At 43.4% G+C, this 27767-nt stretch overlaps 1 protein-coding gene across 7 annotated transcripts in view; it reads left to right on the forward strand.

Annotated features, from left to right (window-relative positions):
* Window positions 1-27767, forward strand: part of PIAS2 (protein inhibitor of activated STAT 2) — a 31470-nt gene continuing 3703 nt past the window's right edge. For 2 of the 7 annotated variants that reach the window (XR_005704380.2, XR_005704379.2), the window contains exons 1-13: window positions 3-245; window positions 12509-12983; window positions 15232-15316; window positions 15931-15981; window positions 16076-16166; window positions 19467-19601; window positions 21520-21625; window positions 22158-22231; window positions 23053-23213; window positions 23833-23966; window positions 24415-24586; window positions 26799-26938; window positions 27458-27516. Coding sequence is in view for 5 of the 7 variants with exons in the window: in XM_040089430.2 (XP_039945364.1) it covers window positions 15-245; window positions 12509-12983; window positions 15232-15316; window positions 15931-15981; window positions 16076-16166; window positions 19467-19601; window positions 21520-21625; window positions 22158-22231; window positions 23053-23213; window positions 23833-23966; window positions 24415-24586; window positions 26799-26938 (1855 nt within the window). In the remaining 2 variants the exon portion in view is untranslated. Of the gene's footprint in view, window positions 246-3581; window positions 3691-3722; window positions 3765-12508; window positions 12984-15231; window positions 15317-15930; window positions 15982-16075; window positions 16167-19466; window positions 19602-21519; window positions 21626-22157; window positions 22232-23052; window positions 23214-23832; window positions 23967-24414; window positions 24587-26798; window positions 26939-27457; window positions 27517-27767 lie in introns of those variants that run through there. The other 5 variants (XM_040089430.2, XM_040089431.2, XM_040089432.2 and 2 more) reach the window with 5 other exon arrangements.

A 27767-nucleotide genomic window follows, 5' to 3' on the forward strand; every position in this document is an offset into this window, starting at 1 on the left:
TGGGAGATAGGAGTATGCACTGGCTGCCTTGGGGAAGGTCTCCTCCAATGGCTGGTGCCCGGCTGATTTTTAACACCAAGACTGCAAATTTGGAAAATACTCAAGGGAAGAGCCTGGGACGTGGTTCAGGAGATGCAGCAGCAGGTTTAGGGAGAAGAAAGAGGAGAGGAAGAAAGGGGTATCGGAGATGGAAGCCAAAGAAGAAGCAGAAGTTTCAGATCCCAGAAGAATTTCTCACGTTTGAGGTATGTTTCTTAAAAGTTTGGTGGAAAGAGAAATGTTGAAATTTAGCAGAGATGACTTTGTAGGTGTGGAGTGTAAGCCTGGAGCTGATGTGTGTGAGAAGCTGTGATAAAACAGCAGGATTTTGAAGTACCTAGACCAAAAGGGCAGATTAATTCTAGTTACTGGAAAAACAGGAAAAGGAGATACGAAAGAAATTTTTGTGTGTCGATAATGGAATGGGAGAGAAAATGGCCTGTGCCCTAAGAAAAAATTGAGGAGGACAAAAAGTCTTCCTTTTTTGTTGTTTTTGAGGATAGGGCCCCAGAGATATGTAGTGTAAAGGCTGTGAGGGAAAGGTGGAGGAAAGCAGCATATGATGAAGGAACACTTCAGTAGAATATTAGGGAAACCTACTAGGTAAACTTGTTATCTTATGTATGTGAGGTGTATAAAAATAGTGTTTGCTCTTATCCCTGCAGATACTGGGGATAAGATAAATGGAAAGGTTGAAAGATTTGGCTATGAAGTGAGAGGTGAGTGTACACTAGAAAATAACCGCTTGGCTCTGATGTGAGCTTGAACGCTGATGTCCTTCCCGGTGTGTTTGAAGGAAGGAGCACTTGAGGGTTTGTTAAAAGAACAAAAGAAGGCTTTGGTCTGGTCATGCTTTAATGATCTGAGAGAGTCTAACCTGCAGCTTGCCCCTTTAGTCTGGTATTGAACTGGAGAGAAAAATAAGCATTTGATGGACTTAGGAGTTGAACTCACACAGTGGTGTGGCAGATGGCATGTTTTATTAGCTTGTCAATTCCTGGTTTTGACTAACAGAAGCGGTTTGAAATTAATGAAGTCCTTATGTTTAAATTTTCAGGGAAAGTGGTGTCATAAGACCAAGCACAAAAGCTGTTAGTGCAGAGAACTAGGTATCTGTGTCTATAGTGGAAAACTTTGGCACATTTACGGCTTTATGTTGGAGTAAATAGTAAATAAAAAGGAAAGCCTCTCAGAAATCAGTTGCAAAATTGCAACTAATGATGTTAATTACTGAGTTCCTTGGCGTCCAGGTATTGTAGTAGTATTAAGTGCTCATAGCTAGTGTGTATGGCAGGGAACAGTATTCTCTAGAAAAGCTCAGCTATTTGTTCCCAAAATTGGCTGGCAGCATCCCTCCTTGCAGAGCCTGTTGCTGACGTGGCCTGTCCCTTGGCCCATAAGCTACTGTTGTAGTTGCTGCTCTGGATGTGTCGATCGTGCAAAACTAGCTGCCTTTTGCTTAATATGAGCAAATATGTTTTGCATTTCAGGCCTCTTTTCTTTTCCAGTGTCTCTTCATCTTCTTGTTTGGGTTGTGTTGGCTGCTCGCCTGTTTGTTGGCTGAGTCTTTGCAATTTTTTATTGCAATAAATCGGTTGTTTGGTTTTACAGCCAAGTTGCCGATGAAACTGAATATTGTGAGTAGGTAATTATTGTGACTAGGTAATGATCTCTGGCTGCTTTTGAAAACAATATTCTCGGCTGTACCTCGATGTTTATTTTCTGTAAATGTCTCAACATTTCCCTTGCAGCAGGAAACTCATTATCCATATTTTGAAGCTTTCTGCTGGTGACATTTTCCCTTCATTTTTTATTAATAAAACGTGCTGCATCATCATTATAACACAAATTCTGAGTGCTCTCGATTGGGTAGATAAACTGGGCTGTAAAATCGCAAGCTTTCTATTTAATCCACTTCAACTGCAAAATGTTTTATTTAGTTTATTCTATGATTTGCTGGTGGTTTTTTTTTTTTTTTTTTTTTTTGTTTTGTTTTGTTTTGTTTTGTTTTGTGTTGGTTGGTTGGTTTTTAATAGTACAATTCTGTTAAAGAGCAGAGTGTTAATCCTGGAGGAGAGGAAGCATGGCAGGTGTGTCCAGTTCTGCTCTCCTCAGTACAGGAGAGATAAGGAGCTAATGCAGAACGTCTAGTGGAGGGCACAAGGATGATGAGGGGTCTGGAGCATCTCTTGTTAGCAGGTAAACATCTCAAAGGCAGGTGTCCAGAGAATGGCACTGGACTATTGTCAGTGGTGTCCAGTGACCAAATGAGGAGCAACGGCCACAACTAAAATGCAAAAAGTTTCATTTCAGCATGAGGAAGAACTTTTTTATGTTGAAGGTGGCACAGCTCTGGTAGAGGGGGTCCAGGGAGGTCGAGGAGTCTCCCCCTGTGAGACATTTCAAACCCACCTGGACTTCCTGTGTGACCTGCCTTGTATGACCCTGCCTTGTCAGGGATTTGGTCTGGGTGATCTTCAGAGATCATCTTTATTTTGTGATTGTGTGAACCCCCCGTGATCATTTCCAGGCCCACCTAACTTCTTCACACCCCAGAGCTGCTGCATGAGCACTGTGTAAGTGGGGCTGGTACCTATGTGTGTACGCAGCTGGACTGGTTTTCCTTCACTGTCCCCAGTCTGTATCACCTGAAGGGCCCAGTTTCCCCTCGGGATTCCCCGTGTGTCTTTGCCACCACCCCTGGTCAGTTTCCCCTCAGGATTCCCGGTGTGTCTGTACCACTCTAGCCCAGTTTCCCCTCAGGATTCCCGGTGTGTCTTTGCCACCCCTGGCCAGCTTCCCCTCAGGATTCCCGGTGTGTCTGTGCCACTCGAGCCCAGGTTCCCCTCAGGATTCCCGGTGTGTCTGTACCACTCTAGCCCAGTTTCCCCTCAGGATTCCCGGTGTGTCTTTGCCACCCCTGGCCAGCTTCCCCTCAGGATTCCCGGTGTGTCTGTCACCCCTGGCCAGCTTCCCCTCAGGATTCCCGGTGTGTCTGTGCCCCTCGAGCCCAGGTTCCCCTCAGGATTCCCGGTGTGTCTGTACCACTCTAGCCCAGTTTCCCCTCAGGATTCCCGGTGTGTCTTTGCCACCCCTGGCCAGTTTCCCCTCAGGATTCCCGGTGTGTCTTTGCCACCCCTGGCCAGTTTCCCCTCAGGATTCCCGGTGTGTCTGTACCACTCTAGCCCAGTTTCCCCTCAGGATTCCCGGTGTGTCTGTGCCACTCGAGCCCAGGTTCCCCTCAGGATTCCCGGTGTGTCTGTGCCACTCGAGCCCAGGTTCCCCTCAGGATTCCCGGTGTGTCTGTGCCACTCGAGCCCAGTTTCCCCTCAGGATTCCCGGTGTGTCTTTGCCACCCCTGGCCAGCTTCCCCTCAGGATTCCCGGTGTGTCTGTACCACTCTAGCCCAGTTTCCCCTCAGGATTCCCGGTGTGTCTGTACCACCCGAGCCCAGTTTCCCCTCAGGATTCCCGGTGTGCCTGTGCCACTCGAGCCCAGTTCCCCCTCAGCTCTCCCCGCCCCTCCCCGCCGCCCTCCCCGCCGGACCGCCCTCCCCGTCACGTGCCGGCAGCGCGCTCCGGGTGTACGATGATGGTGGCGGCGGCGCCCGGCGGCGGCGGGTAGAAAATGGCGGATTTCGAGGAGCTGCGGGTGAGGAGGAAGGAGGGAGAGAGGTGGCGGCGGGGGCAAGATGTCGGTGCTGGGGTGCCTGTGCCATCCCCGGGGTGAGAGGAAGGGAGGGAGGGAAGGAAGGAGCGGGCCCTCCCCGACTTCCCGGGGGTCGGCGGGGTCTCTCTGGGGGTACCCTCCCTGTCAGAGCCCGGTTCCCCGTCTCTGCCGCGCGGGTTGTGCTGTTGCTGCCGCCGGGGAAGTTCTTCCCGCTCCTCCCGACATTTTAAAAGCCATCTCGGCGCTGCCGAGCGGCCGCCGGGCTCGAACGCCTCTGCTGGGCCCCGCGCTCCGTGCAGCTGGAGGGAGGGCGGTGAATAACCACCGGGCTGTTAAAAATGCTGATAGTTGTGGAATCTCTGGAAATCCGTGGACCTCTTTCCAGCCGGGAAAGCTGTGTCTGCCCGGCGTGAAAACCACTGCTGCTTTTCAGACCTGTTTTATCTTCGGTTCGTTATCATTCATGTTGTGGTGGTGGACTCTCAGTAGCAGACTTGTCGGAGTGGGTGTGTGCGTGTCCTTTCATTTTGTTAAGGTGCGTACACAAAGAGCTGGCTGCATAGTTGGTGCTTTTCCTCCTATTTCCTGAACAATCCGCCGGTATCTTTGTGTGGAAGGAGGAGGTTGTCCTTCAGCGGCATCCACACCTGCAGAAGTGGAATTCTTGGTGGGAATTCCGCGTGCAGGCCGCTCCCGCCCAGCTGGACCTTGTTACAGGAGAGATAAAAGCCAGTTAAATAGGAACCGCTGTGAGTCGGGCTTTTAGTGGAGAGGAGGAGCTGGTGTTGGTGGGAGATGGGCTGCAGTCGCCAGAGAAGCTGAGGCTTCTTCCAGCACTAACACTGGTAGTGCTGCTGAGGAGCTCACTTATAAAAATATAGTGGAAAGAACTGAGTTTCTTTGTCTGAGGACAACACTGGTCTGTCTCAGTTTTAGGTTTAGGAGCTGTTGCTTCTCCCGCCCCCCCCCCCCCCCCCCCCCCCCCCAAGTGAACCTTGTGTTGTTGGGGATTTTTTTTTTTTTTCCCCTTTAAATGTGTTTATGCTTATATGTTTTCTTGATTGGTGTCCTCACCTATTCTCAGCCCTCATTCCAAGGTGCCTCTAAGGGTTTGGTTGAAGCCCCAGTGTAAACTTTGTGCCAGTGGTGGTTCTTCTTTTATCTCTTCCGGTCCAGTCTTGAGGTGCAGTTGTGATCTATTTCTCCTGAAGCACTGTAATCACTTATCTAGATATCCATAAATGTTGATAATCTCCCTCGGGGCATTAGGTTCCTGAATACCTTTAAAACTGACAAGAAACTGAGGTGCATAGATAGATAGGTGTAATGCAGGAAGTATGGAGGGAAAGGAAGCTGTGTTTCAGGCCGACTGCAGGGCTGCCCTTTCATCACTCAAGAGGTGCCCCTAGTTTAAAAAAAAAAAGTCTGAAGACATATCTTTTGATATTCCTGTTCTTATTTGTAAACTGGAGTGCCTGTGAGATGAATCTCTTAGCCTGGAGCTTCTCTGAATGTTTGGTGTCCGTCTGATAATAATTCACGGCCTGTTGTGGAAAAGCTCTAGGTAATTTTTGGAAAAGAATGTAATTGTCTGCCTTGTGTCTGCAAGGCTGTGGCTGAAATTTTCCTTTTTTGCATTTGAGGATGCATTTGAATGTGCCTGCTTGAATACTAAGCACTTGGTTTTGGGGCTTAAATTTTTTTTCAGACAACCAAATCTTCCTGCTTTTGACCAAAGACAAGAGCGATTCCCCCACCTCCAGCAGATTTTATGAATTGACCTTTATGTGTGATCGGAAATGGCTGCTTTATAGATTATCCTACTGATTTTTTTTTTTTTTTTTTCTTTTTATGGCAGTATTGTTTGCTGCTCTCTTCTTGATTGTAGTTTCCTGCAGTATGTCATCTCTACGTGTTCTGTTAAAGGCTACATGGGTAATTTTGAGAGTGGAATTTATTTTAGTAATTTGTTAAGGACTGACTAAAGGCAGGAGATCACAGTTCTCTCTTACACCCTGTTTCTTAAGGGAAGCAAGCAGAAGTGTTTTTTTTTTTTTTTTTTTTTTTTTTTTTCTTCTTTTTTTTTTCAGGACAAAAGAGCATTTTAATATTTCTTAGAATTATCCCTGGCATCCTCTGGATCTTCACAGTGAAAGTTCTGTGCAGCTGGGACCCAAGAGTTATAATTGAGAGGCTGTAATGAAAGAAACCTGACTTTAGGAAACCTGCTGTTACATCAGGCCTTTTGGAAAATATTCAGTATTGTTAAAAGATTTGGATGTAGCTGTAACCACATTTGCTACTTTTCTAGATATTGATGACAATATCTGGTCTAAGGCTTACCCCTCCAGACCATGTGATTAAGCTTTTAATTAGTAGTGTTCATTGATTTCTGTAGATAATTTTTTTTCCTGAAGTATTAGGGAGTGATTGAGACGATATGGAGAGCACAGCTCTGTGTATACTTCTGAGTTACAGTTAGTTTTGAGGTGCCATTTCCAGAGCTGCTGTTCACAGATGTGTTTTTAAACCTGGCTCATACCTTTATCCATAATCCCATCTCTAGAGCAGCCCAGTAAATGTTGAAGGAATTTCTCAGGCACAGGCGGATGTGGAACAGAATCATCAGTCTGGTGTGGAAGGCCAGAGATGACGAGTAAACACATTTTTGAGCAGAATTGGCCCAGAAGTGGGGAACTACAGCTCCTTCTGAGAGCCATCTGTGAGAAAACAATTCCAGCTCCCAATGGATTCTGAACTCTGCAAGATTTGGCTTGAAGCACGTTGAATCTCAACAAAATACTGCAGATAAGAGGATCAGTTAATATTGTTATTTAGTGTTCTTGACTCCCTTGTGTTTCTGCTGGCGTCCTGACTCTAAAGTTGAAGCAAGTAATGTGGAGTGCATGCAGTTTTTGGAACAGATCTCTAGTTTGGGTGACAGCATCAGTCTCATAGTTCGTGTTTAATCATGTTTTGAAGTAATTTGTTAGTGTCATCTTTATGGGGGAAAGAAGGCTCTTTACAGGCAAATGGCTCTGCCTGTGCCAAATCTGTGACACTTGTGTTCAGTTTCATAGCCATTGAGAAAAGAACTCATTTGGTTGAGAGGAGATGGAAGTGTGCTAAGATATACTTTCTGGCAGGAGAGATTGCACAAAATTTACTAGAAAATCATGTTTATAAATGTTGAAAGTAGGCTCCACTTTTACTTTTTTGCTCTTGCGCACCCAGTACTGAAACCACACGATTCAAATGGGGAAAGAAATGTTGTTTGGATTCCATATTAAAATACAGAAGTTGAAGTCTCATTCTTTTATGTATTGGATCTCTTGTTCATACCAGACTTGGTGCCTTTCCACTTCTCTTGCTTTATTTTTCCAGTCTTGAAGGACAGTGTGACCGCCTCACATTTACCAGGTGAAGCAGTGCTTAGTGCTAAATTACTGACAAGGAAATGCTGAGAGCTGTTTTCATGTGTCCTCCTCGAGCTTATTGCCAAGCTCTGTTTTATTTTATCTGTGTTAATATAATTTTATTGTATATGCCAACCAGTTTGTTTTTAATATAGAAATCGAATTCCATGTGATGATCTGGATTAAATTTAAGATAGTGAACTTTAAGAGTAGGTATTGAGAAGTTGCTGTTGGTGCTTTAGGCTGCACTTGAGTGTATTAAATAACATAAATGCTGATAAAATAGTCTTAATAACCTATTATAATGTGCTGTTACTTTGTATCTGCATGAAATTCCTGTGTTCTCCATAGGTTCATAATCACTATTCTAGATCATTGAGGTTTATTGAGACACCTTAAAAGTTTGTTACATGTAAAACAAAACAGCATTTGCATCATTAACAATTAACTGATTGTGCTGAGATACAGTGATTGGGAGAGGAAGGAGATAATGTGGTTAAGATAATCTAAAAAAGAGGCTGCAACGAAATGTCTAAGCTTTGTTTTGAATGTCTTAAATATTTTTGTTTGTTTAACTTAGGATTTTTGCTGTTATTAAGTACATGTGTTAATTTTGGAGCTAATTCCTAAATTAGGAGCCAGGCTAGAGTCTGTGCAGATGAAAATTTCCATAATACTGAGGATCTGGTGGTTACGATTTGCATTGCCTGTGGTTTTCTTTAGAGCTTCTTTTGCTGTCCTGTGCTACTGACACAGATTTCAGTAATGGCATCTTCATTTTTCCCTGTGACTTGCATTTCTTTGTGGTTACGTCATGTGTAACAAAACATTTTCACTTAGCAGAGAGGTCCTCAACCATCCCAGGACACAGGTTGTTTTCCTTACCACCATTACCCATTTCTGGCCTGCTGTAAGTCAGCATAGACGCAGATCTTCTGGAAAAGATGTCACAAATGTACTGCTTTGCTGAACGTCCGTGAAAGGGCTTAGAGTCAGGAGTGGGGATTTGTGGAACCTGTCCTTGGTGTGTCCCTGCTGTACAGAGCATTCAGACACTTCAGGGATTGTCTGGAACCCAGTGGGGCTGAAGCAGAGCTCTTGGGGACAAGCTGACCAGCACTTCTGAGTAGGCTGGGTTGCTTCTGCAGCACAAGTGTCCAGTTGGCTGTTCCAGCAGTCCTTGCCCTGAAAGCCACAGTTGTTGCTGCTTATTGTAGACATACATCAAGAATTAAACAGGCATTTTCAGTTACCATGCATTGATATAGATTGTATATATAAAGAGAGAGAGGTGTAGAGTGACTGTTAATATTGCAGGGGAGTGTGGAGAATCACACAGCTCTTGCTTGGAGAGATGTTTGATCCCATACTTTGCTTTGAAACACGCCTGCCCCTTAATTTCAGTGGTATGTCAGCATTTCCTGGGCTCTTTACCTGGGCTCTTTAACATCATCCTCCCTGGGAGATTAATGCCATTCCAGATACACCTACGGCTTAATCCTTTAGAGCAGTGTTCCTGCTGATGAGTCATGGTTGCTAAAGTTTAACGGTAAGAAACAAAAAAACCTATGAAACTTCTTATAACCTTCAAGTATGAATTTCAGGGGAAAAATATTTCTGTAATATAAAAGTGCTTGATTTATCCAGTCTAATTTCTTTCCTTAGAGTTCGGTCAAACTACTTTGTGTTCATGGAGTAATGTTAGAACTAAAATGGCTCTGGTTTTGTGTTAAAAAAGCTTTTTTTATTGGGCTGTGCAGCTGTAAAGAACTTCTCTTAAGAGAAAATGGCCCCTACGTGACACAACTTGAATGTCTAATCTTAATTGAGTGATGTGAAAAGCATATTAATATTGAGGCTGCAGTCTTCTGCAATACGCTGGAAAACCCAAAGAAAATAACTTGATAAGGGTTTGTTGGAAGCAGTGTCTGCCTTGCACCATGATTATAAATGTTCTCAGACATACATCATCATAAAAGTTTGTTGGTGATAATGACTGTTCGCTCTATATCTGTAAATGGAGTAGAAAGATAAGTACAGAATCATAGGTTTGGTTTGGATGGGACCTTAAAGCTTCACCCACACAGGCAGGGACACCTTCCACTGTCCCAGGTTGCTCCAAGCTCCTCCAGCCTGGCCTTGGGCACTGCCAGGGATCCAGGGGCAGCCACAGCTGCTCTGGGCACCCTGTGCCAGGGCCTCAACACCCTCACAGGGAACAATGCCTTCCCAGTATTGCAGCTTACCGTGCCCTCTGGAACTGGGAAGCGATTCCCAGCTCTGCTGGAGCCCTTTAGGCATTGGCAGGTGCGTTTTCATAGATATGGTTGTTGTTGCCTTAAAGGGAAAGTAGAGGTTGTCTATTGTTTAAGTACTCCTGTAAACCTCCCTTCTTGCAAATCTTCTTTCTAAAGCCTGTGTAAGATTTTCACATTGATGGATGAAACTATGTATATTTCCCATACTCACAAGCATTTTTAATGTGGGTATTAATTTAAAAATTTGATGACTGTAGTATTGAAGCCAGGCTATGCCTTCTGGTAGAATGAAATCCATCTTGTAACAAAGTGCTGGTTTGTGAAATTTTTTTGTATGAAATGTTAGCTGTGTTGAGGCGTGACTGACTGCACATTTCACCTTGATTAACTTGCAGGAATGCACAGAAGGCAGCCGGCAGGGTAATAGACAGTATTTTGCAATACATGCTGTTTCCATAATCCCAGTGTAAAGGATTATTTTACTCATTTGCATTGTGGTATGGAATCCAGCATTGTGCTTACTGCCTGCCGCTGAAATAAAGGAGCTCGCGTTGCTATCAAGCTTATGCAGCTATCTACAGAAGCATGCAATGCAAAGTCTTCTGTAAATTCATGAATACTGGTATTATCTTCTAACACAGTTTCTCTTTTATGTCGTAACTATAAAGCTGTTACAGTACTTCAAGCCATTTTATGGATGTTGGAACACTTTATTTTTGTCACTCTGTTTGAGACCGAGGAAAAGTAGAAGGGGAATGCCAGGTGGAAACTAACATTCTCCATCCTGTATTGTTTTGTTGTGGAGGGATGAAATTAAGGTGACATCTGCTGTTGGCCTCTTCAGAAGTTTCGGTGAGCTACTCAGTGACTTTTTGCTAGCTGCTGTGTCCGTGGTGCATTTATAGACTGGGTGTTGGGGGAAATACCTGTGTGAAGGCTGCTGTGTTAGCTCTGATCAGAACAGCTTCTTGACATAAGAGTCACTGGATCCAAAGGGTCTGGAAATGTTGGAAATCCGGCTGAAATGCGATAACCTTGTCTTATCAATGATGAGGAAAGGGTGTGCCAGATGAGGTTTCTACCATAGTGTTTTAGATGGTCATTTTAATGTGTATGAATAATGTGACCCTTTAGAAGGTAGGTCCTGGCTGCTTAGTCCTGCTATGCTTTCACGGCGCAAGAAATGTCCATTGACTTGGACTTGGGACAGCATGTGCCCAGACCTGGGTCAGCGTGCACCCAAGTGGACAAGGTGCCCATGGTGTGACACAGCCCCAGGGCAGGGCCGGTCCCCCGAGCCAGCACTGCTGAGGCACCTCCAGTGCTGGGGACAGCTCTGGGCTTCTCAGGACAAGAGAGACACCCAGGGGCTGGAGCGTGTCCAGGGCAGGGAAGGAGCTGGGGAAGGGGCTGGAGCCCCAGGAGAGGCTGAGGGAGCTCTGGGGTTGGGCTCTGCACTCAGGTAACAAGGGATGTCACAAGATGAAATGGCCTCAAGTTGTTCCAGGAGAGGTCTAGATTTGATACTGGGAAAGGTTTCTTGACCAAGGGTGTTGGAATGCAGGCCTGCACAAGTTGCTCAGAGCTGTGGTGGAGTCCCCATCGTTGGAGCTATTTAGAAGCCGTGTGGATTGGCATTTGGGGACATGGCTTAATGGTGACGTTGGCAGTGCTGGAGCAGTAGTTGGACTTCATTATCTTGGAAGTCTTTTCCAACCTAAGTTGGAAAGTTTAATCTGATTTTAAGTTTTATCTGACACAATTTGCTGCTCTTAACTGCTGAAATAATTTTCACAGTATTAAAGAGAGAATAGGAAGCAAGCCAGGGGCACAGGGAGAGTTTTGACTTTTAGTGACTGACTTGATGCTTGGGCAAAGGTGTTAAAACTTCAGCTGAGATCCGATGTGTGTCAGAACACAAGTGTTAACTCTGTGTAGTAAGGACTTGGAAGGTAAAGTCAAAGCATTGTATTTTGAACTGTGTCCCTTCTGAAACCAATGCCTAAAGCTTTAATAAAAGTCCAGATGCACTTCCGAACTGTTTTTAAAAATACCTATGATCCCAGATGTCTGCTATTTCGTGCCTTCTGTTAGCATCGTGCCTTCATCTCCAGTCCTTGAGACTGGAGTTGCCATGGTGCACCAGCACAGATGGAGGGCAGGTTCTTTCACCTTTAAAAACTTTAACTCCTCACTGTGGTGAGGGACCCCCAGAAATAGGAGGCAAGTTGGTTAGAAACTTTGTACTTCTAAAATGGAGGTATAAATTGCTCACAAAAATGTGAGATGGTGCATCTGTGTGAAGTTAATTGTTAGTAGTATCAGGGCACAAGATTGTTTCCTTTTGCATAGTTTTTTGATTTATTTACATTTTCACAAACAGAAGAATTCTAAGTTTTTTAATTTTGCAGTTCAGTCCTCAGTCCCTGATAACCAAGTAAGTAGTAGTATTATTTGTTTTGAAGATGCTTGATAACAGTGTGATCTGAAAAGGAGAGGTAGTTCTTTGTGACATTTGGAGAATCAGTTGTTTGTATATCATATTGCATACCACAGTATACAATAGATAATGTAGCTTTTTGAGAACTGTCTGCCTTGTTGTGCATATCTTTCACCAATTAAACCTGGTATGCCTATCTCTGTTCATGCATGCCTTTAACAATGTCCAGAATAAAGTGACTTTCTCAATAAACTATTCAGAAATTAAGAAATAAAATAAGGAAGTGCCTAAAATGTGTTGGAAGACAGGTGATAAAACTGATTCACTTGTGGGGTGTTTTTTTTTTTTGGGGGGGGGGCGTGTGTGTGTTTGGTATTTTGTTCCACAAGGCGAGACAAGATTTTTTTGTGGTACGGCTTGTGCTGGTGCTGTGAATTTAAGATTTTGTTAGTATTGTTTGAGTGTGGCAACAAATCTTTCATTAACATGGGCAAACTCAACCTGCATCCTGGACGCTTTGTTTCTTCATATTAAACTAACTGTACTCTTGTGTTCTGTGAGGGTGTGGGCAGTACCCATAACCAAGTAACAAGTTGTCAGATTAGGTGATGAAAGATGCCGCACCTTGAAAAGGCCTCCTTGGGGTGCTGTTGGCTCACCTGTGCTTTTCTCTCTTTCCTTTCTAGAATATGGTATCAAGTTTTCGTGTTTCTGAGCTGCAAGTGCTGCTGGGCTTTGCTGGACGTAATAAAAGTGGGCGTAAGCATGACCTCCTGATGAGGGCACTGCACTTACTGAAGAGCGGCTGCAGCCCAGCGGTTCAGATAAAAATCCGAGACCTCTATAGGCATCGGTACCCAAGGACGATTGAGGGACTGTCGGATTTATCGGCTATAAAACCTGCGTCGTTCAACTTGGACAGCAGTTCCTCGCCAGTCGAGCCTGACCTGGCTGTCGCAGGCATTCACCCACTCCCTTCGACTTCAGTCACGCCTCAGTCTCCATCCTCGCCTGTCAGCTCCGTGCTCCTCCAGGACACTAAGCCCCACTTTGAGATGCAGCAGCCATCCCCTCCGATTCCACCCGTTCATCCTGATGTTCAGCTGAAAAGCTTGCCTTTCTACGATGTGCTCGATGTGCTCATTAAACCCACGAGTCTAGGTAAGCGTTTAATACCTCTGCAGCTTGCTTAATTCATTAAATAAGCCTTGCTTTTGACAGTACTGAGCCTGGACTTCGGTGGCCTTTTGCAGCTGGGACAGGTGGAAACTCCTTTCCTTTTACATCTCTATCTTTTCTTTACCATATTCCCCCACAGTGCAAAACCACACTACAGAAAATTGAGTTTTCTGTTTCAAAAGTAATATGATTAAAGACTTCTGTTATTTGAATATTAAAAAGGAGAGCAGGGTAATTCAGTTTGAAGGTACCTACAAAGATCATCCAACTGCCTGATCAAAAGTTGGAGAATAATAGTTAAGGCCATTGTCCAAATTCCTCTTAAATACTGACAGCTTACAGGATTGACTGCTTTCCCTATAGCCCTGTGCCGGTGTTTTACCACTCTCTTGGTAACAAAATGTTTCCTAATATCTAATGTGAACATCCACTTTTTGGCTGAAAGATTTGGACCTGAAGTTTCTGCCTAGTGAAAATGAGAAACAGTTTTGTCAGAAGTAGCACATAAAGGATTTCAGGGTCAGTAATTTTCAAATGGCAACAAGGTAAAGAGAGCAAGGTCATTGGTTTTCTACTTTACCCTTATCTCGCTCCCAGCAGTTCTGCAGGCTCTGAGATCTGAAATAGATACTTTGTGAGGCTATGTACAGGGTTGTGCTCAGAGTAGTGAAGTTTCTCAGCCTGCAAGTTGTTGCTGTATTGTATGTTATAATATGGAGTGGACATTGTCTTCCAAATAACCTTAAATCGGGTTTATCTTCCCCAAGTGCCTCAGTCTTGAACATTTTTAATCATTTGGAACTACATCTTCTGTCTTGAAATTCAGTCTGGCTTACCTTACAAGACAAGAAAGTGTTCCCTAACTATTTAGTAATACGCTTATAAAGTAGTTTGTAGTCTCTTAAACAATTCAGTTTCTTAACTGATCATGAAGTCTTTTAGACTGTGACATACCTCAGTGAAGGATGTACTGATCATCTGTCATCCTCCCGGACCTAAAGCAGAAAACTTTGTACCAACAAACAGTAATTACAGTGCCTGTTGTCACTTCTCTTTGTGCATAGTGGCACTCACATTTTTTGTGCCTTTGAGAGTTAAGTATTTAAATAACGATAAGTCAGAGAGCTAAGAGTATAGTCCACCTCACTGCTTCCTGATTGAGAAGGCACAAGTGTGGTGTTCCTTTGCATAATATGAGGGCACAAGTGTAAGTGTGGGGTTTGGTTTTAACCCACACTGAATTAAATAACAAAATACTTCCACTGTCTTTTTTACACGTACTCAGGTATTATTCTTAAATATCAAATGTGCTCTGTGGTGTGCGTGTGTGCATACATGCACACTGTAGCAATTTGGAAGTGCTTGAGGAAAGTGGTGTGTGTTTGCTCTATCTGGGTTCCATTTCATGTTTGCCTCTTTTTTAAATTTCCTGGGTATAGAAGCAATCTCCCCTGAAGGTCACAGTGCACCAGGCAGTCCAACTTTTCAAAATTTGCCAGTTTAGTTGTGCTAATTTTGCATTTGTCCTCCCTGCTGCTTATTTTAAATTGGGCATGTTTAATCTGCCTTTATTTCAGGTCAAAATTTTTAACTTCTCTTCAATTTTAAAGAAAGTCAGAATGTGACATGTGCCTACTGTGCACTTTAAATACTAAAATATTGCCAATTCCAATCACTGACAGACAAGTTAGACTCTGAAATAGCTATTTCTTTATCAGATGTCACTAAAGGTTAACTCCAGAAGTCTGGCTGGCTTCTCTGGTTTGAGCGGGGGGTTCTCCATCCCTTCCTCCCTAAAGATATAATTGCCTGTAGCTGTTTGTGAATTTTCCAGCTGTCCACTAATAACTTCTGGTGCACATGTTCTTCTGTAGTACCTTACAGTAGTGGTTGGCATCTCTGTGGTATTCCTTTTGTCAAGTATCCCCTGAAATATTTTTTTGGTGTATTTGTTTGAACCTCCCTCCTTTGGGAGAAGGGGATTATAACACAATTTGCCAAGCTGCTTTAGTACTGAAGTGTAATGGGATATTAAACAGTCTGAATGTAGTTTAATGAAAGATTTGTTCCATTGCTTTTTTTGTAAACAGTTACATGCAGTTCAACCACCATTTGAGTGTATTCAGTGACTTATGTCTTATTCCAGGAAAAGCTCAACTGCAGATCCTGTTTTAATCAACGGGTTTAATCACCATGGTTCAACCTCTTGTGTCTTTTTTTCTTCTTCTAGTACAAAGCAGTATTCAGAGGTTCCAGGAGAAGTTTTTTATCTTTGCTTTAACACCTCAGCAGGTCAGAGAAATCTGTATTTCCAGGTAAGAAGTAAGAGTGTGCTACAGTGTAGGTAAAATTCTACAAAATTTCAGGAGAAAGTGTGAAGTTTTGGTTTACCATATCCATCACTTACTCTGCAGATGCAGAGTGATAATCCTCACTGAAGTTACTCTTGAGTTTATATCTGGTCTGTTTCCTTCAGAAACAACTGTGCACAGAATTTCTGTGCATTTCATGAAAATCATACCCTGTTAAAGAATTAACAATTACCCAGTTCCAAATAGTTGTCACTTTGTAGAGAGGTGGGAAGCTTCCCTGCATTTCTCCTGGCTGCAGGGATGGAAGCCTGCTTTTCTGTCTTTTCCCAGGGTTGATGTTGTAAATTATGAGAATTCACAGGTTCTTTTTCATCCCTGGCAGCATCCTAATTTATTGTTACTATGAACTTCTGGTGGAGATGCTGATCCTGAAGTCCTGTGTAACTTGGCAGTAGTTAAACAGAAATGTCAGTTGTAAGGTGTTCAGTAAAACAAAAATAAGAGCAAAGTTTCATGATGTGTCAGAGCTGGGGCAGATGTGTCAGTTGTTTCTCTGTATGGTTGCAATATGAGTCCTGCTAAGTGGGTACTTCTCTTTTTCTTTCTCTTTGTCACAGGGACTTCTTGCCTGGAGGCAGGAGAGATTACACAGTCCAAGTTCAGCTAAGGTACATTTTGTGTAGTGTTCTCTGAAAACTTAATTGGCTGATGGATCTTTGTGGGGACACTTGAAAATGATGCTTTCTCTTTCTGTGGATACAGGCTATGCCTAGCAGAGACAAGCTGCCCTCAAGAGGATAATTATCCTAATAGTTTGTGCATTAAAGTAAATGGGAAGCTGTTCCCATTGCCGGTAAGTATGTATGTATTTGTGGCTTCTTGGTGACTTGTGGAGTGTGTACGTGTTTTTCGGTAGTGTTAGCAGTTAGTCAAGCTGTTTGCTATCACTCAGATTTCTCTAATGTTAGGCATGGAGTCTGTACATTTGCTGTGTGAGATAGCCATTACTGCTGTTAATCATATTACAGCCACTGCATGGACTAAATGTGATTAAGCCTCATATAGCAAACCTTGTCTTTTGCTGTTAACATAACTAAATAATTCAAAAACAATCTGGTGTCTGCATGGAGAATCCTCCTCACAGGTGCTCCAACTAAGTTTATTTGAGAGTGGTAGCCCTTGCTGTGTGGGCTGCCTGTATTTGTGATAGGCTCGAGCTCCTTCTTGTTCTGAGGGAATGGCATCAGCCTCTGGTGTGCCACTTGCACGCTGCTCTGCATCTGTCTGGTTAGAGCAGAATTTGTTTTGTGGATGAAGAACAGACTCGTGTTAATGCTCCTAGCATGTGCTGATGCTGTAACAGAACACTGCTGGCAGTCACACTACAGGAGTGTCTGATGTTGCAAAAATTTGTACATAGTCACAGGGTCATCTGGGGGCTTGGGTGTAGTCACAAAGGGAAAAGATCTCTCATTCTCAAAATATCTCTGGAATGGGTTTCTCTCTTTTTTTTTCTTCCAACAGAACAGAGAGAAGCTCTTGCATAACCCATTCAGAAATACTTCTTGAGGCTATAAAGGGTGGAAAAAGTTATAGAACTGAGGGTTTTTTCAGTAGTGGGTTTGGAAGGATGCTGTGTGGAGAGAGAAGGTGTGAGACCTCTTTTTCAGAATGTTTTTAACCAGCTTGGTGTGTCAGATGTATTGTCCTGTACCCTCCCTCCTCCCATATGCAGCTGTGACTGCTTTTTTATTTTTGCCTCTACTCAGCTTAAACGAGACTCCTAGATTCTTTTCCTCCGACTTCACTCTTCAGTTTATAAAAGGGCTTCTTTCTCATGTTTTCTGATCAGGGTTTTCTGCAAATGCTGGTTACATTCTGTGTGATAACTTTGAGATTTTCTCTTCTGCAGATTGTCTTTCAGCAACCAACAAAAAATAATTTGGTCTGATGTTATCTTATGGACATCGGTGTCAGCTGATTCTCAGTCTTGTTAATACAGGTTACACCCTGCCGTGCTCTCCATTTTGTGTGTAACGTGTCACATTTGTAGCAGAAACTACTACTAATCTTGAATTATTACTTTGCTTTAGACCTAAATCCTCTAGCTTCTTCCTGCACATGATTTTTTAATCTGTTCGGCTGAACTTTAGGTGGGAAAGTGAATAAATCACTACTGTCTGAGCAACTTCCCTTCCCCTCCTCATTCACTATTAGCTGAATGACAAATAGAGTAACAGTCTGAGTGCTTCTGCAGACTTTTGTTGATTTGGTCTCTGCATCATCTGGCACGTCCTTTCTGTTGCAGGAAGCGTAAGGTAACTTCTTTGCCTCAGAGACCGCTGTTGTCCATTGCAGTAGTGTTAGGTAATTAACCAGTGATGCCAGCTTCTATTGCCCACTTGCACAGTTCATGAGTGAACTTGAGTGAACTTCTGTCTTTGCCTAGTAGGGCAGTTCATGCCTCTGTGGAGGTGAATTATTCTTGGTCATCTCCTTGCCTGCAATCCTTACCAGAAGCTTCAGAGAAATGCTGTCTCTGTGCCAGTACTGCACCGGTTTGTGCTTGTGTTTTAACACCATGTTTCCTTGTATCCTATGTCTGTGTCATTGGGAAAAGCCAGATAAATGAGTAGTTATGCTTTCTCTTAGTGAATTTCCTTTCTGTAGCAATGATAACCTGCCTTGAGGAGTGTGTTGTTTTGAAGAACCATGGAAGACTTCAAGGCCCAAATAATATTGGCAATTTTTTGCCGCTAGAGTTGGCAGCCTGTCTAATCAGTGCCAGGCCATGCTGGTTGGGAGGCAAGCGGAATGCTCCTAGAAGGACAGGAAAGGAGGGTTCCAAATTCTTGTAAGAGTATGAGAGTGAATCTGTTCTCAAGAATAAGGTCTGTGGAAGAAAACACTAAAAGCTTCACTGAAATAAACACGTGCACTGTAGAGTGTGTCTAAAAAAATAAAAAACTGGGAAGTGTGAGAGAACTTGCATTCACTCTCTTCAGAAATTATTCTGTCTTTTAAATGTGAAATTGTCACCACTTCCATGTGTTTGCTGCCTCTGTATTCTGGGATAAAGCCCTCATGGCATACTGGGCTGTTGAGTGGAAGAGGCTGGTTTGTTTTTGGTGGGTTTTATTAATTGCTATATTTTTTATTTCCAGGCTTAGCATCTTTCAAACTTACTCCTTTCCCAAGCACTGGGTTGTGAATGTGTGTGTATTTCTCTGGGTAAAGAAGTATTTTTTTTCCAGCATATCCTTTCTGGGTGAGCTTTTTGTTTAAAACAATGCTGTCTGGAAATACATCAATAAGGTCTGTGCAAGAGGCTGAGCTGTGTCTTGCTGGCATCCTTCAGGTGCAGGATGAGTTTGAGATGAGTGACTGTGGGCTGGCTGAGAGCTCAGAGCAGGGATTCTCAGGGTAGCCATGGCAGACTGGCTTGTTTTCATTGTGACAGATGCAGGGTGAGAGGAATAAGCTGCAGGCTTCTTGCGTGACGAGGGCATTGGAACTGGATGAACTTTAAGGTCAGTTCAAACCCGAGCCATTCTGATTCTGTGATCTCTTAAATACGGCTGGTACTCTGTGTGCAGTTCTTCTTCGGGGGCCTTGGCAGAGGACAGGTGACACCTGTCTGATGGGGCCAGATGTAGTTAATGGGAGACAAAATAGTCACTGAGGAGATGTGGAGCTCTTGGAACAAGGTGTAATTGTTTCTTAATCAGTGAAGTGTTTTCAACGTGTGAAACATTCAGTTAAATCTTCACTACTTGCTCTGTTTTTCAGTTTGGCTATGATCTTGTGATATTTCACTCTGTTCCAGTAGGGCACAGGGGAGGAGGACGAAACATCCACATGACCTTTTACTCCTCCCGTGAACTTACTTGGACCCAAACTGTGTTCTCTTTCACCTTTTCAGCACTTCTGTAAAACCCTTTTAAAACAACAAATGCCATATAACTGTGTTTGACTTACGGTGATCTATTGTGAGAGTCTGATATTTCTCAGAATAAATGCTGGCTTTGCTCTCCAGCCTAGAGAGCCTCTAAGTTTGCCTCCTTCTCTTAGAACTGTTTAACAAGTATGTGTCAGCAGTTTCAGAGTACAGTGGGGAGACTGGGTGACACATCTGTTGTCCTTTTTTCCACAGGGATATGCTCCACCGCCAAAAAATGGAATTGAACAGAAACGACCTGGGCGTCCCTTGAATATCACATCTCTAGTTAGGCTGTCATCAGCAGTGCCAAACCAGATTTCCATTTCTTGGGCTTCTGAAATTGGAAAGGTAACCTCCATGTTCTGTAGGATGTGGGAAGCCATCTAAGTAACCTGTTTGAGCATTCCTGCTGCCTGATGTGGCTGGCAAGTGTTTTGTGTTAGATGTCTGAACGTATTATCAGTGCCAGGAAACAAAGTTTGCTCCAGAATTGTGGTAGTTTTCAGTAACACATGTGAGATTCACATACAGATGGAAATATTTTCGTACAGGATTTAGAAGGTCTGCTTTTAGAATTTGCCTGAAATGCGTGTCAAAAATAACAAACTCTTTTTGTGGTGTAAATAGTAAATCCCCCTGTAGATTTCTTAAGGGGAAAAAAAAGGAGAGTGCAACGAATTTTTGACTTTATCCTAGGTTTAAATAACTGTTGCAGCACCTTTTCAGCTGTTGTCAAGCCAAGAATTATTTATTCCTTAGCTGTGACTGGTTGTGTAAATTCTGGATGCAGTTATCAAAGTAGTTTTCTCTACAAGGTTTTATTCAAAATCGAATTCTCTGGACTGAAAATACCACATATTTCAAAGAGACTTTTAAAATAAGCTTTTATATTAAAATTTTAGAAAGAAACTGGACTGAAAGCTAATATTCAAAAAATAGATGAAGGGCGGTGCTGACATCAAAGGATGATTTTCTAGAACAGGGATGGAGACAAAGATCTGAGCCACTACTTCCCAGTCAAGGCACAAAATCTTAAAATGGCTCCAGTCCTGTGTGTGGTCTTGGCCTCTCATGCTGATGCCTGCTAGCTTTCCTCTCTGTATTGCCAAAATACACTCTGGTGGAAGCAGATGACTCGGAATGCTTGAACATCCTCCCCTTTTCCTGAGAGGTGAAGCGAGTTCTGTGGTTTAGTGCCGGTGCCAGAATTCCCTGTTTCTCATCCTCAAAGTGAGACCCTGGGTTACAACATGGGGTGTCACATTAGGGCTTGCTGGCATGGACTGGGGTGATACTTGGGGGGCTGCTGAGCCGAGGGGGCATAAACCCCTCAGTGCTGGGCAGCCTGTAGAATCCTCTCTGTAAGGCAACAGGTTTTTTAAGATTCTTTAAGGAAAAAAACAAAAATCTGGGTTTTGTAGCAGTTTCATGTACAACTAGAATGCTTTATCTGCTGTTCTGTGTAAAAGCTGGTTTTCCTATAGGTAGTAAAGGAGGAGCAGGGCTGTAGGAGTTGTTTGAAGTTCCTGTGCATTACCCAGGCTGTGCAGGAGCCATAGGAAGGTTGCTGGCAGGAAATTAGGGATCGCAGGTTGTTCTTGTTACACAGATGAAACCATTATTACCCTGCAGCACCTGGGCTTGTAGAGTTTTCATTAGTGACCTAGAAGAGGGAGTGAGCACTGAACAAAAGAAGCTGACAAGTGGTGTGAGTTAGGGAGGAGTAGAAAATGCTGGGGAACGAGGCCAGGCTCAGCAGAACGGACATGGTGTAACAAGGCTGAGCTTAGAAGTACAGAACAAGCTAAAGAAAAGGTACAGAGAAACTGGGGCAGCTCTGTACTATCTGAAGCTGTTGTTTATACCATAAAGACCGTTTTTCTTTTGTCAGGTGATTCTTTGAGCTCCCCGCTGACACTGGAAAAAAGGGGAAGACTAGTGAGACAAAATATGAGAAATTCTCAAAAGAACTACATGTATGAAATATGTCACATTTGATCTTTCCAGAAGAGCTCAGACTGTTGCTTGGTTGTGGAATTACCTTTTAGTACAGTCATAACTAGAGTAGGAAAATTACACCCAATTGGCCAGAGAATTCTGGTCCTCCACAGAATTGAAGTTGTCTGTCAATGCTCTTAATAATGATTAAGCAAAAAAGTCACTTTTTTTCTTACTGTATGCTACAACTAGTGTAAATAGTTAACTATTGTCATAGTGGGAGTACTGTATGAAATCAACATTTAATCTTTAATCCTTCTTTTTGTAGAATTACTCCATGTCTGTGTACCTGGTTCGCCAGCTCACCTCAGCTATGCTTTTACAGAGGTTAAAAATGAAAGGTATCAGAAACCCTGACCATTCCAGGGCACTAAGTAAGTAATTAACTTGCCTCTCTGTCCTTTTGGGGGGTGGTTAGTGGCTCTTTAAAACTAGAATTGGTAATACAGAAGAGATTTGCTGTATTTTGAGAACGAAGTCCATGCCCAGGGATTCACAAGTTGGCGGTTGGTGAGGCATCACACTCTTTTGCAATGAGGGTTTTTAGGGAGCATAACCAGAGACCCATCTGGAATGTAGTTATGGGAGTGCCACAAGCACCCCTTACTGTGCTGGGCTGTCCTGAGTTCTCTTCACTTGTACCTCACTCACTGATAAGGGTTTATTTATCTCTTGATATGTTGGGTTGAGTTTGCTCTGTGTGGCTGTTACTGCATCTCCACTCAACATCAGATAATGTGATGCAGTTTGCCAGCTGCTTATAAGTCGTGAAACTGTTGTTGTTTATGCACAAGTTTCCTAAATTAATTTTTTAGAAAGCTGAGAGAAAAGTGCACGTACTGCTGAATCGAGGTTACCTCTTGAAATAATGACCTCTATGTATAACTTCTTTATTTATTTTAATAGTTAAAGAAAAACTAACTGCAGATCCTGATAGTGAGATTGCCACAACCAGTCTGCGAGTCTCTCTGATGTGTCCTGTAAGTATGGCTGGAAATTTCCAGATAGCAGATTCATATTTTCATCTGAAGTGCAGAACTGGCACTGGTTTTATATTGTTTTAAAAAGGCAAGATAAAATAGTGGGGAGAAGGGTGCATCTACAAGCACCTGATGGTAGCAGCAGTAGCCCAGCTGTGGTTTAGGGCTGTGAATGCGTCAGCTGTGATGCACTGAGTCGAGCTGCTGCTTGTGTACCATGAGGCCTGTAGAGGGATTAATTTCCTATATAGAGGTGCTGAGGCTAATCAGGCAGGCTGACAGAATAATTAAAGGATGCAGTGATAATTAAAACCTCTTATGTCCTCATCTTGATGGCTTTGCCTGTACTGCAGATACAGTAGCAAACAACAACAAAAACAAGGTGATCACTTTATAACAAGGTAATGTTGCCTTGGGGGTTCTCTTCCCCGGTAGAAATTGGTCATTCTGAGTGTAACAAGTAGCCAGAGCTCAGGAAAACACCTGAAATACCAGATTAAAAGAAAATTACAGAAGTGGGTACTTCAGTAGATTGTTTAATAAAAATGAAATCCTGTAAATAACCTTGTTGCCGGTCCATTAGAAGTGTTTCTGATTGTTCTCAGTGTGGTGGAGCCTTGGAGCAGGGCTTAAATTTTCCTTTAGGAGGGAGCGCTGTGTGGATGCTGTGATGGGGTGGATTTACTTTTGGCACCCTCAGCCCCAGGCCCTTCTGTAGTGAGCAGAAAGAGTTGTTTCACCAAACGCCTCTGGATTCATTATTAACCATTCAGGTCTGTTTCTCTGTCTTCTGTTCTGGCACCCTTTAAATGCACCTGCAGCTGGGAAAAATGAGACTGACAATCCCATGCCGGGCTGTGACTTGCACACACCTTCAATGTTTTGATGCTGCTCTTTACCTTCAAATGAATGAAAAGAAGCCTACCTGGATCTGCCCTGTCTGTGACAAAAAGGCAGCTTACGAGAGCCTAATACTTGATGGGTAAGAGACTGGCTTTGCAGATTACTTAAATTTTGCAATTACTTAAAATTTTTCATTATGTACTCAGTAGCTACTTTTGTGAGTTGAGGTTTAGCCATTTCATACTATTTTTTTTTGCCAAATTCTTCAGACTGGAGGAACCATTAGACTCTGTTAGTTTCTCTTCCCATAATGAGCTGTGTAAGTTTATCTCCTAACTGCACCATCAGACTCTTCACTCTCAGTGTATTTCCTCTGGACAAATACAAATGCAGCATCTAAGGATAGGTCTTCTTTTTAGATGTCTCTATCCCTGAAAGGTGTTCACTTCAAAATGGAACTTCTAACTCGTAACAGTTGTCTAGCTTGGTTGAAGGGATGCTGGTTTCTGCTTCAGTATGGAAGTTTGTGCATTGCAGTAGTGTTGGAGTGAACTGTGGCTTCAATGAGATACTTATTTTCTGATATCTGCAAAAGGCTTTAATTACAAGCTTTCAGGTAAAGAGGAACTAGGGGGACAGGAGACACAGTAGGTGGAAGGTGATCATAACTATATTTTTCTCCTTTTCACTTGTGTCTGCTTTTCACTTAGAATAAAAATGTCACTTAGAATCAAAAGTGAAAACTTTTATTTTTTCAGCCTCTTTATGGAAATTCTTAATGAGTGTTCTGATGTGGATGAGATCAAATTCCAAGAAGATGGCTCCTGGTGCCCCATGAGGCCAAAGAAGGAAGCTGTGAAAGTGTCAAGTCCCCAGTGCACCAAAATAGAAAGTATGTACATCTGGGTACTGGTTGCAGACCTGAATAAATTCCTGGAGACTTAGTTGTAGCTTGGATAAGGCATGTGGATGTTGGTGTTTGTTTTGTGGAGGGCTTACTACTTCTAACCTTCTTGTAATTTAAGCTAGAAAAGAAGGGGTTATGTCTCTAAGGGTGCATTTTTGGTCTTGTCTCTGCTCTTTATAATAGCGGTTAAGAAAATGAAAGGTTGCTTTTGTTTTACATTCTTAAAATGATAAGCGAAAACAAAAGTTTGTTCTTTAATCGTCTCAATGTGACAGAGAAGAGTCATAAAGCAGGTACTGGGGCATAACATTCTTTATAACGGCCAAGGAAGGTGATCTGTTATACAGGATTTGAGCTCCTGATTCTCTTGCAAATAGAAACTGCTGACATCACCAGCTGTTGGAGAACAATGATGTTTTATTTTCTTCTTCAGGTTCCAGTGTTGTTAGCAAACCATGTTCCGTGACAGTGGCCAGTGAGGTAAACAAGAAGAAGGTTGATGTTATCGACTTGACAACAGAAAGCTCTTCTGATGAAGAAGAAGATCCTCCAGCCAAAAGGAAGTGCATATTTATGTCTGAAATTCACGGGAGCCCAACCAAAGGGTTTGTCAATTTTAACGTCAGTTATATTCTGTAACGTCTCATCTAGACTGATCTGTAGAGAAATGTACTTGGAATCCAGCTCTGCACTTGCAGAGGATAATGTCTAGGTCTCTCCTGTAGAAGGTTGTATTGATACACTAACTTCGTATAGGCAAAACACTATTAAATAGATTTACACCTTGTAAAAGACTTGTGCTGACTGTTGCTGTGTTGCTGACACTTCTCTGTAGGAAAGGAAGCTGACTTAACTAGTAGGCAGTGTTCTCCTGAGAAAGTAGATTGTACCAAGTGGGGGAACTTTATACATTCTTGCTGAGTTAGTGTCATCTTAAAGGCTTTTTCTCTTGCTGTCTGCTATATCCTCTATCTAATCTGCTCTGGTGCCCAGGGAATGAGGCTGTGTTGTGTGTTCCATTCATCCTGTCAGTCTTGGAAGGGAGCCACTTGGCTGTTTTGAGTCAAGATGAGCTTTTCCTCCATCTCTATTAAATTCTGGAATGTCTTGGATGCTGTTGTCGGCTGTGGCCATCAGTCAGTCCTGCACCTTGATTAGCACAACCAATGACTTCCCAAGTCCTCTGGCAACTCTTCATCTTTGTAGGTAGTCAGGCCTGACTTCAGCAGCAGGCTTGACCAGCTTCTCTGCTGCTGTGCCACCTTCTGTCTGTCCCGATTTGTGCACCTCAGCTCGGGTGCTGCCTGTGGCTCCCATGATGTTCCTGCTCTTGGCCCGTGGGGCACCCCAGACCTGCGGAGGATGAGGGCCGCTGGTCAGGCTCACCAGCACTCACTGCTCCAGGCTCAGCTTTTACTAATGGCTCATCAGTTAGTGTTGCTGCCTGCGTGAGGGGGGTGTGTGTGTGTCTCTGTAGTGGTTATGAATTGTACTAAAATAATAATAATTATAATAAACCAAATCCCCTTCTGCTTTGAAGGTTCCCCTTCTGTTTCAGAAGTAATGAGAAGGTGTGGTGAGTCTCTAGTCCACAAGAATGTTTGTGTAGTCCTTGGTCAGCAGTAGTTGGTCACCTTCAGCCACTTTTGACAGTGATACTGCAATGCTGTTGCTTTTTTGTGAGGATTGTGAAGGAGTCCTTCCGCAAGAGACTCCTCCTCACTTTAACAAGAAAGTGTAGCTACAAATACAGCTCTTAATGAAGTTTCAGAGGGCACCAAGACTTCCTTCCATGGTTCTATGTTTGAGGTGGCTGCCTGCAACTGTAATTGTAGGAGGACTGACTTCTTTTCTCTCTGTGACCTATGTATTTTCCTTGGTTTTTGGGTATGGATATGGCATATTTTCATTCTTCAAATGCAGATCAAAACCAGGCTTTTGGGGTATAGCTTATCTCCTTTAAACAGTGTTGTCTGAATGCTAGTTTTGGGAAAACTGGGGTGTCTTCTTAGAGGCAGCCACAATGTAGGCTGAAGTATGAGAGATGCCTGAAAAGGGAGGGTCTGAAATACAAGCTTCTGACATCAGAAGTAGATTAACAGGCAGGAGGAGTGTGGGAAGGAAGATGAGTGGATAAGACTGATGGCTGGAGGGAGCAATGCCGAGCATCTGGGAGCAGAATTCTGTGTTTCCACCTGGTTTGGAGCTCTTTAAGTCTTTTATGCAGGTGGCTGGTGCCTGGCACCTGTGGTGGTAATGTAATAATGCTGCCAAGAGGTCGGGCAGCATGGGGGAGAAGCAGAAAGATTGTGGCGTGCTCCTTGAGAGCTGAACCGGAGGCTGTGAGTAAAGACAGGCTTATATTTAATTCCCGGCTGCGTAATCTGTGTCATCCTGTGGGGCAGGATGATGGCCAGTTGTGCCCCTGGTGTAACGGGTGGGTGCTGAGCAGCAGTTCTGTGGAGAAATCAAACGGAGCGCTCTCCTCCCGGCTCCAGTCACCTGCACATCCCTCTGCGGGTGCTCACAGACACCAGTTGCTGTCTTTGACTGTTGCCAATGACTCCAGCACTGTACTTTGTTTTAATGCCAACTTGCTCTTATGTCACAGCTGCTGTTGAGAGCCGAGAAACGGTCATGTTTTTATGAAGACTGTTATGAAAAAGGAAATTAGAGTGGAGTACTGTGTAGTGAGTAGCCACGCTATAGTTGTGTCGTCGCATGGTGACCTGTGAATGAGAGTGCACAGCAGTGCATGGTTTCCCTTGTGCAACTAACGGCCAGGTTGTTTGTAATTTCCCATGCTGTTTGAAACAGGGTTCTCATGTATCAGCCATCTACTGCCAGAGTGCCCAGCGTGACGACGGTCGATGCTGCTGCTCTTCCTCCTTCATTAACAGACTACCCAGTACCATTCCATCACCCACCAATATCCAGTATTTCATCAGACTTGCCAGGTAGGTGCTGGGTGTTTTTTGTGTGTGTTCTGACAGCAGTATTAATTTACGGGGTGGGTAGAAATTGGAAGAATTGATTAACTCTTTGTTTTTTTGTTTTTTTCTGTTTGTTTGCTTTTTCTTTTTAATGGAACAAGTCTATATACAGTATGGCACTGATGTGATGTCTAGACAAGCCTAGTACAGGCTGTCTGCCCATTTTCAGATTGCATTTCACAACAGTGATGTGACAAGCACTGCTTTTGGGGTACAAACTGGCACTTGAGCACTGCGGCCAGAAACTGCTCTTGCCATGCTCAGCCAGACTTTGTGTAAACACCTGGTAGTTATGTGTTGTAGAATGCGAGGGAGAATAGTTGCTTGTTTTAGTTACTAGAGGTGTGAGGGTGCTGACTCATCCCAGCCCTCAGTGTAGTTACTCTGCTAGCTGATTGTAGTGGTGCTCTGTCTAGACTGTATGAAAAAGGTTAAGGTGAGCTACAATCTGTGAGCTGACCTCTATTGACTTTCTTTACCTAGACATACCCTAAATGCCTATGATGTATTCTTCAACACTGCTGCTAAATATCAGACAAAAGGTGGGGATACTGATTGTTTTCTATCCTGGCTCCTTGAAAAGAACACTGTGTTTAGGGTCTCTGGGGGTTCTCTTGGCCGGCTGTAACAAACCCAGAGCCCAGGAAGTGGTGACTTGTGGTGACAGGTGTCACTTTGGCCTCCTGTACTTCCCCTTTCCCTGCTCCATTGCCTGTCTCCATTCCTCCCCTGCAACATCTCTGGGTTTTTTCCTCTTCTTTCAGCACCAGTTTGGCAATGAGGTGGATATCAT

This window comes from Hirundo rustica, chromosome Z, assembly GCF_015227805.2.
Source record: "Hirundo rustica isolate bHirRus1 chromosome Z, bHirRus1.pri.v3, whole genome shotgun sequence".
Taxonomy (NCBI): domain Eukaryota; kingdom Metazoa; phylum Chordata; class Aves; order Passeriformes; family Hirundinidae; genus Hirundo; species Hirundo rustica.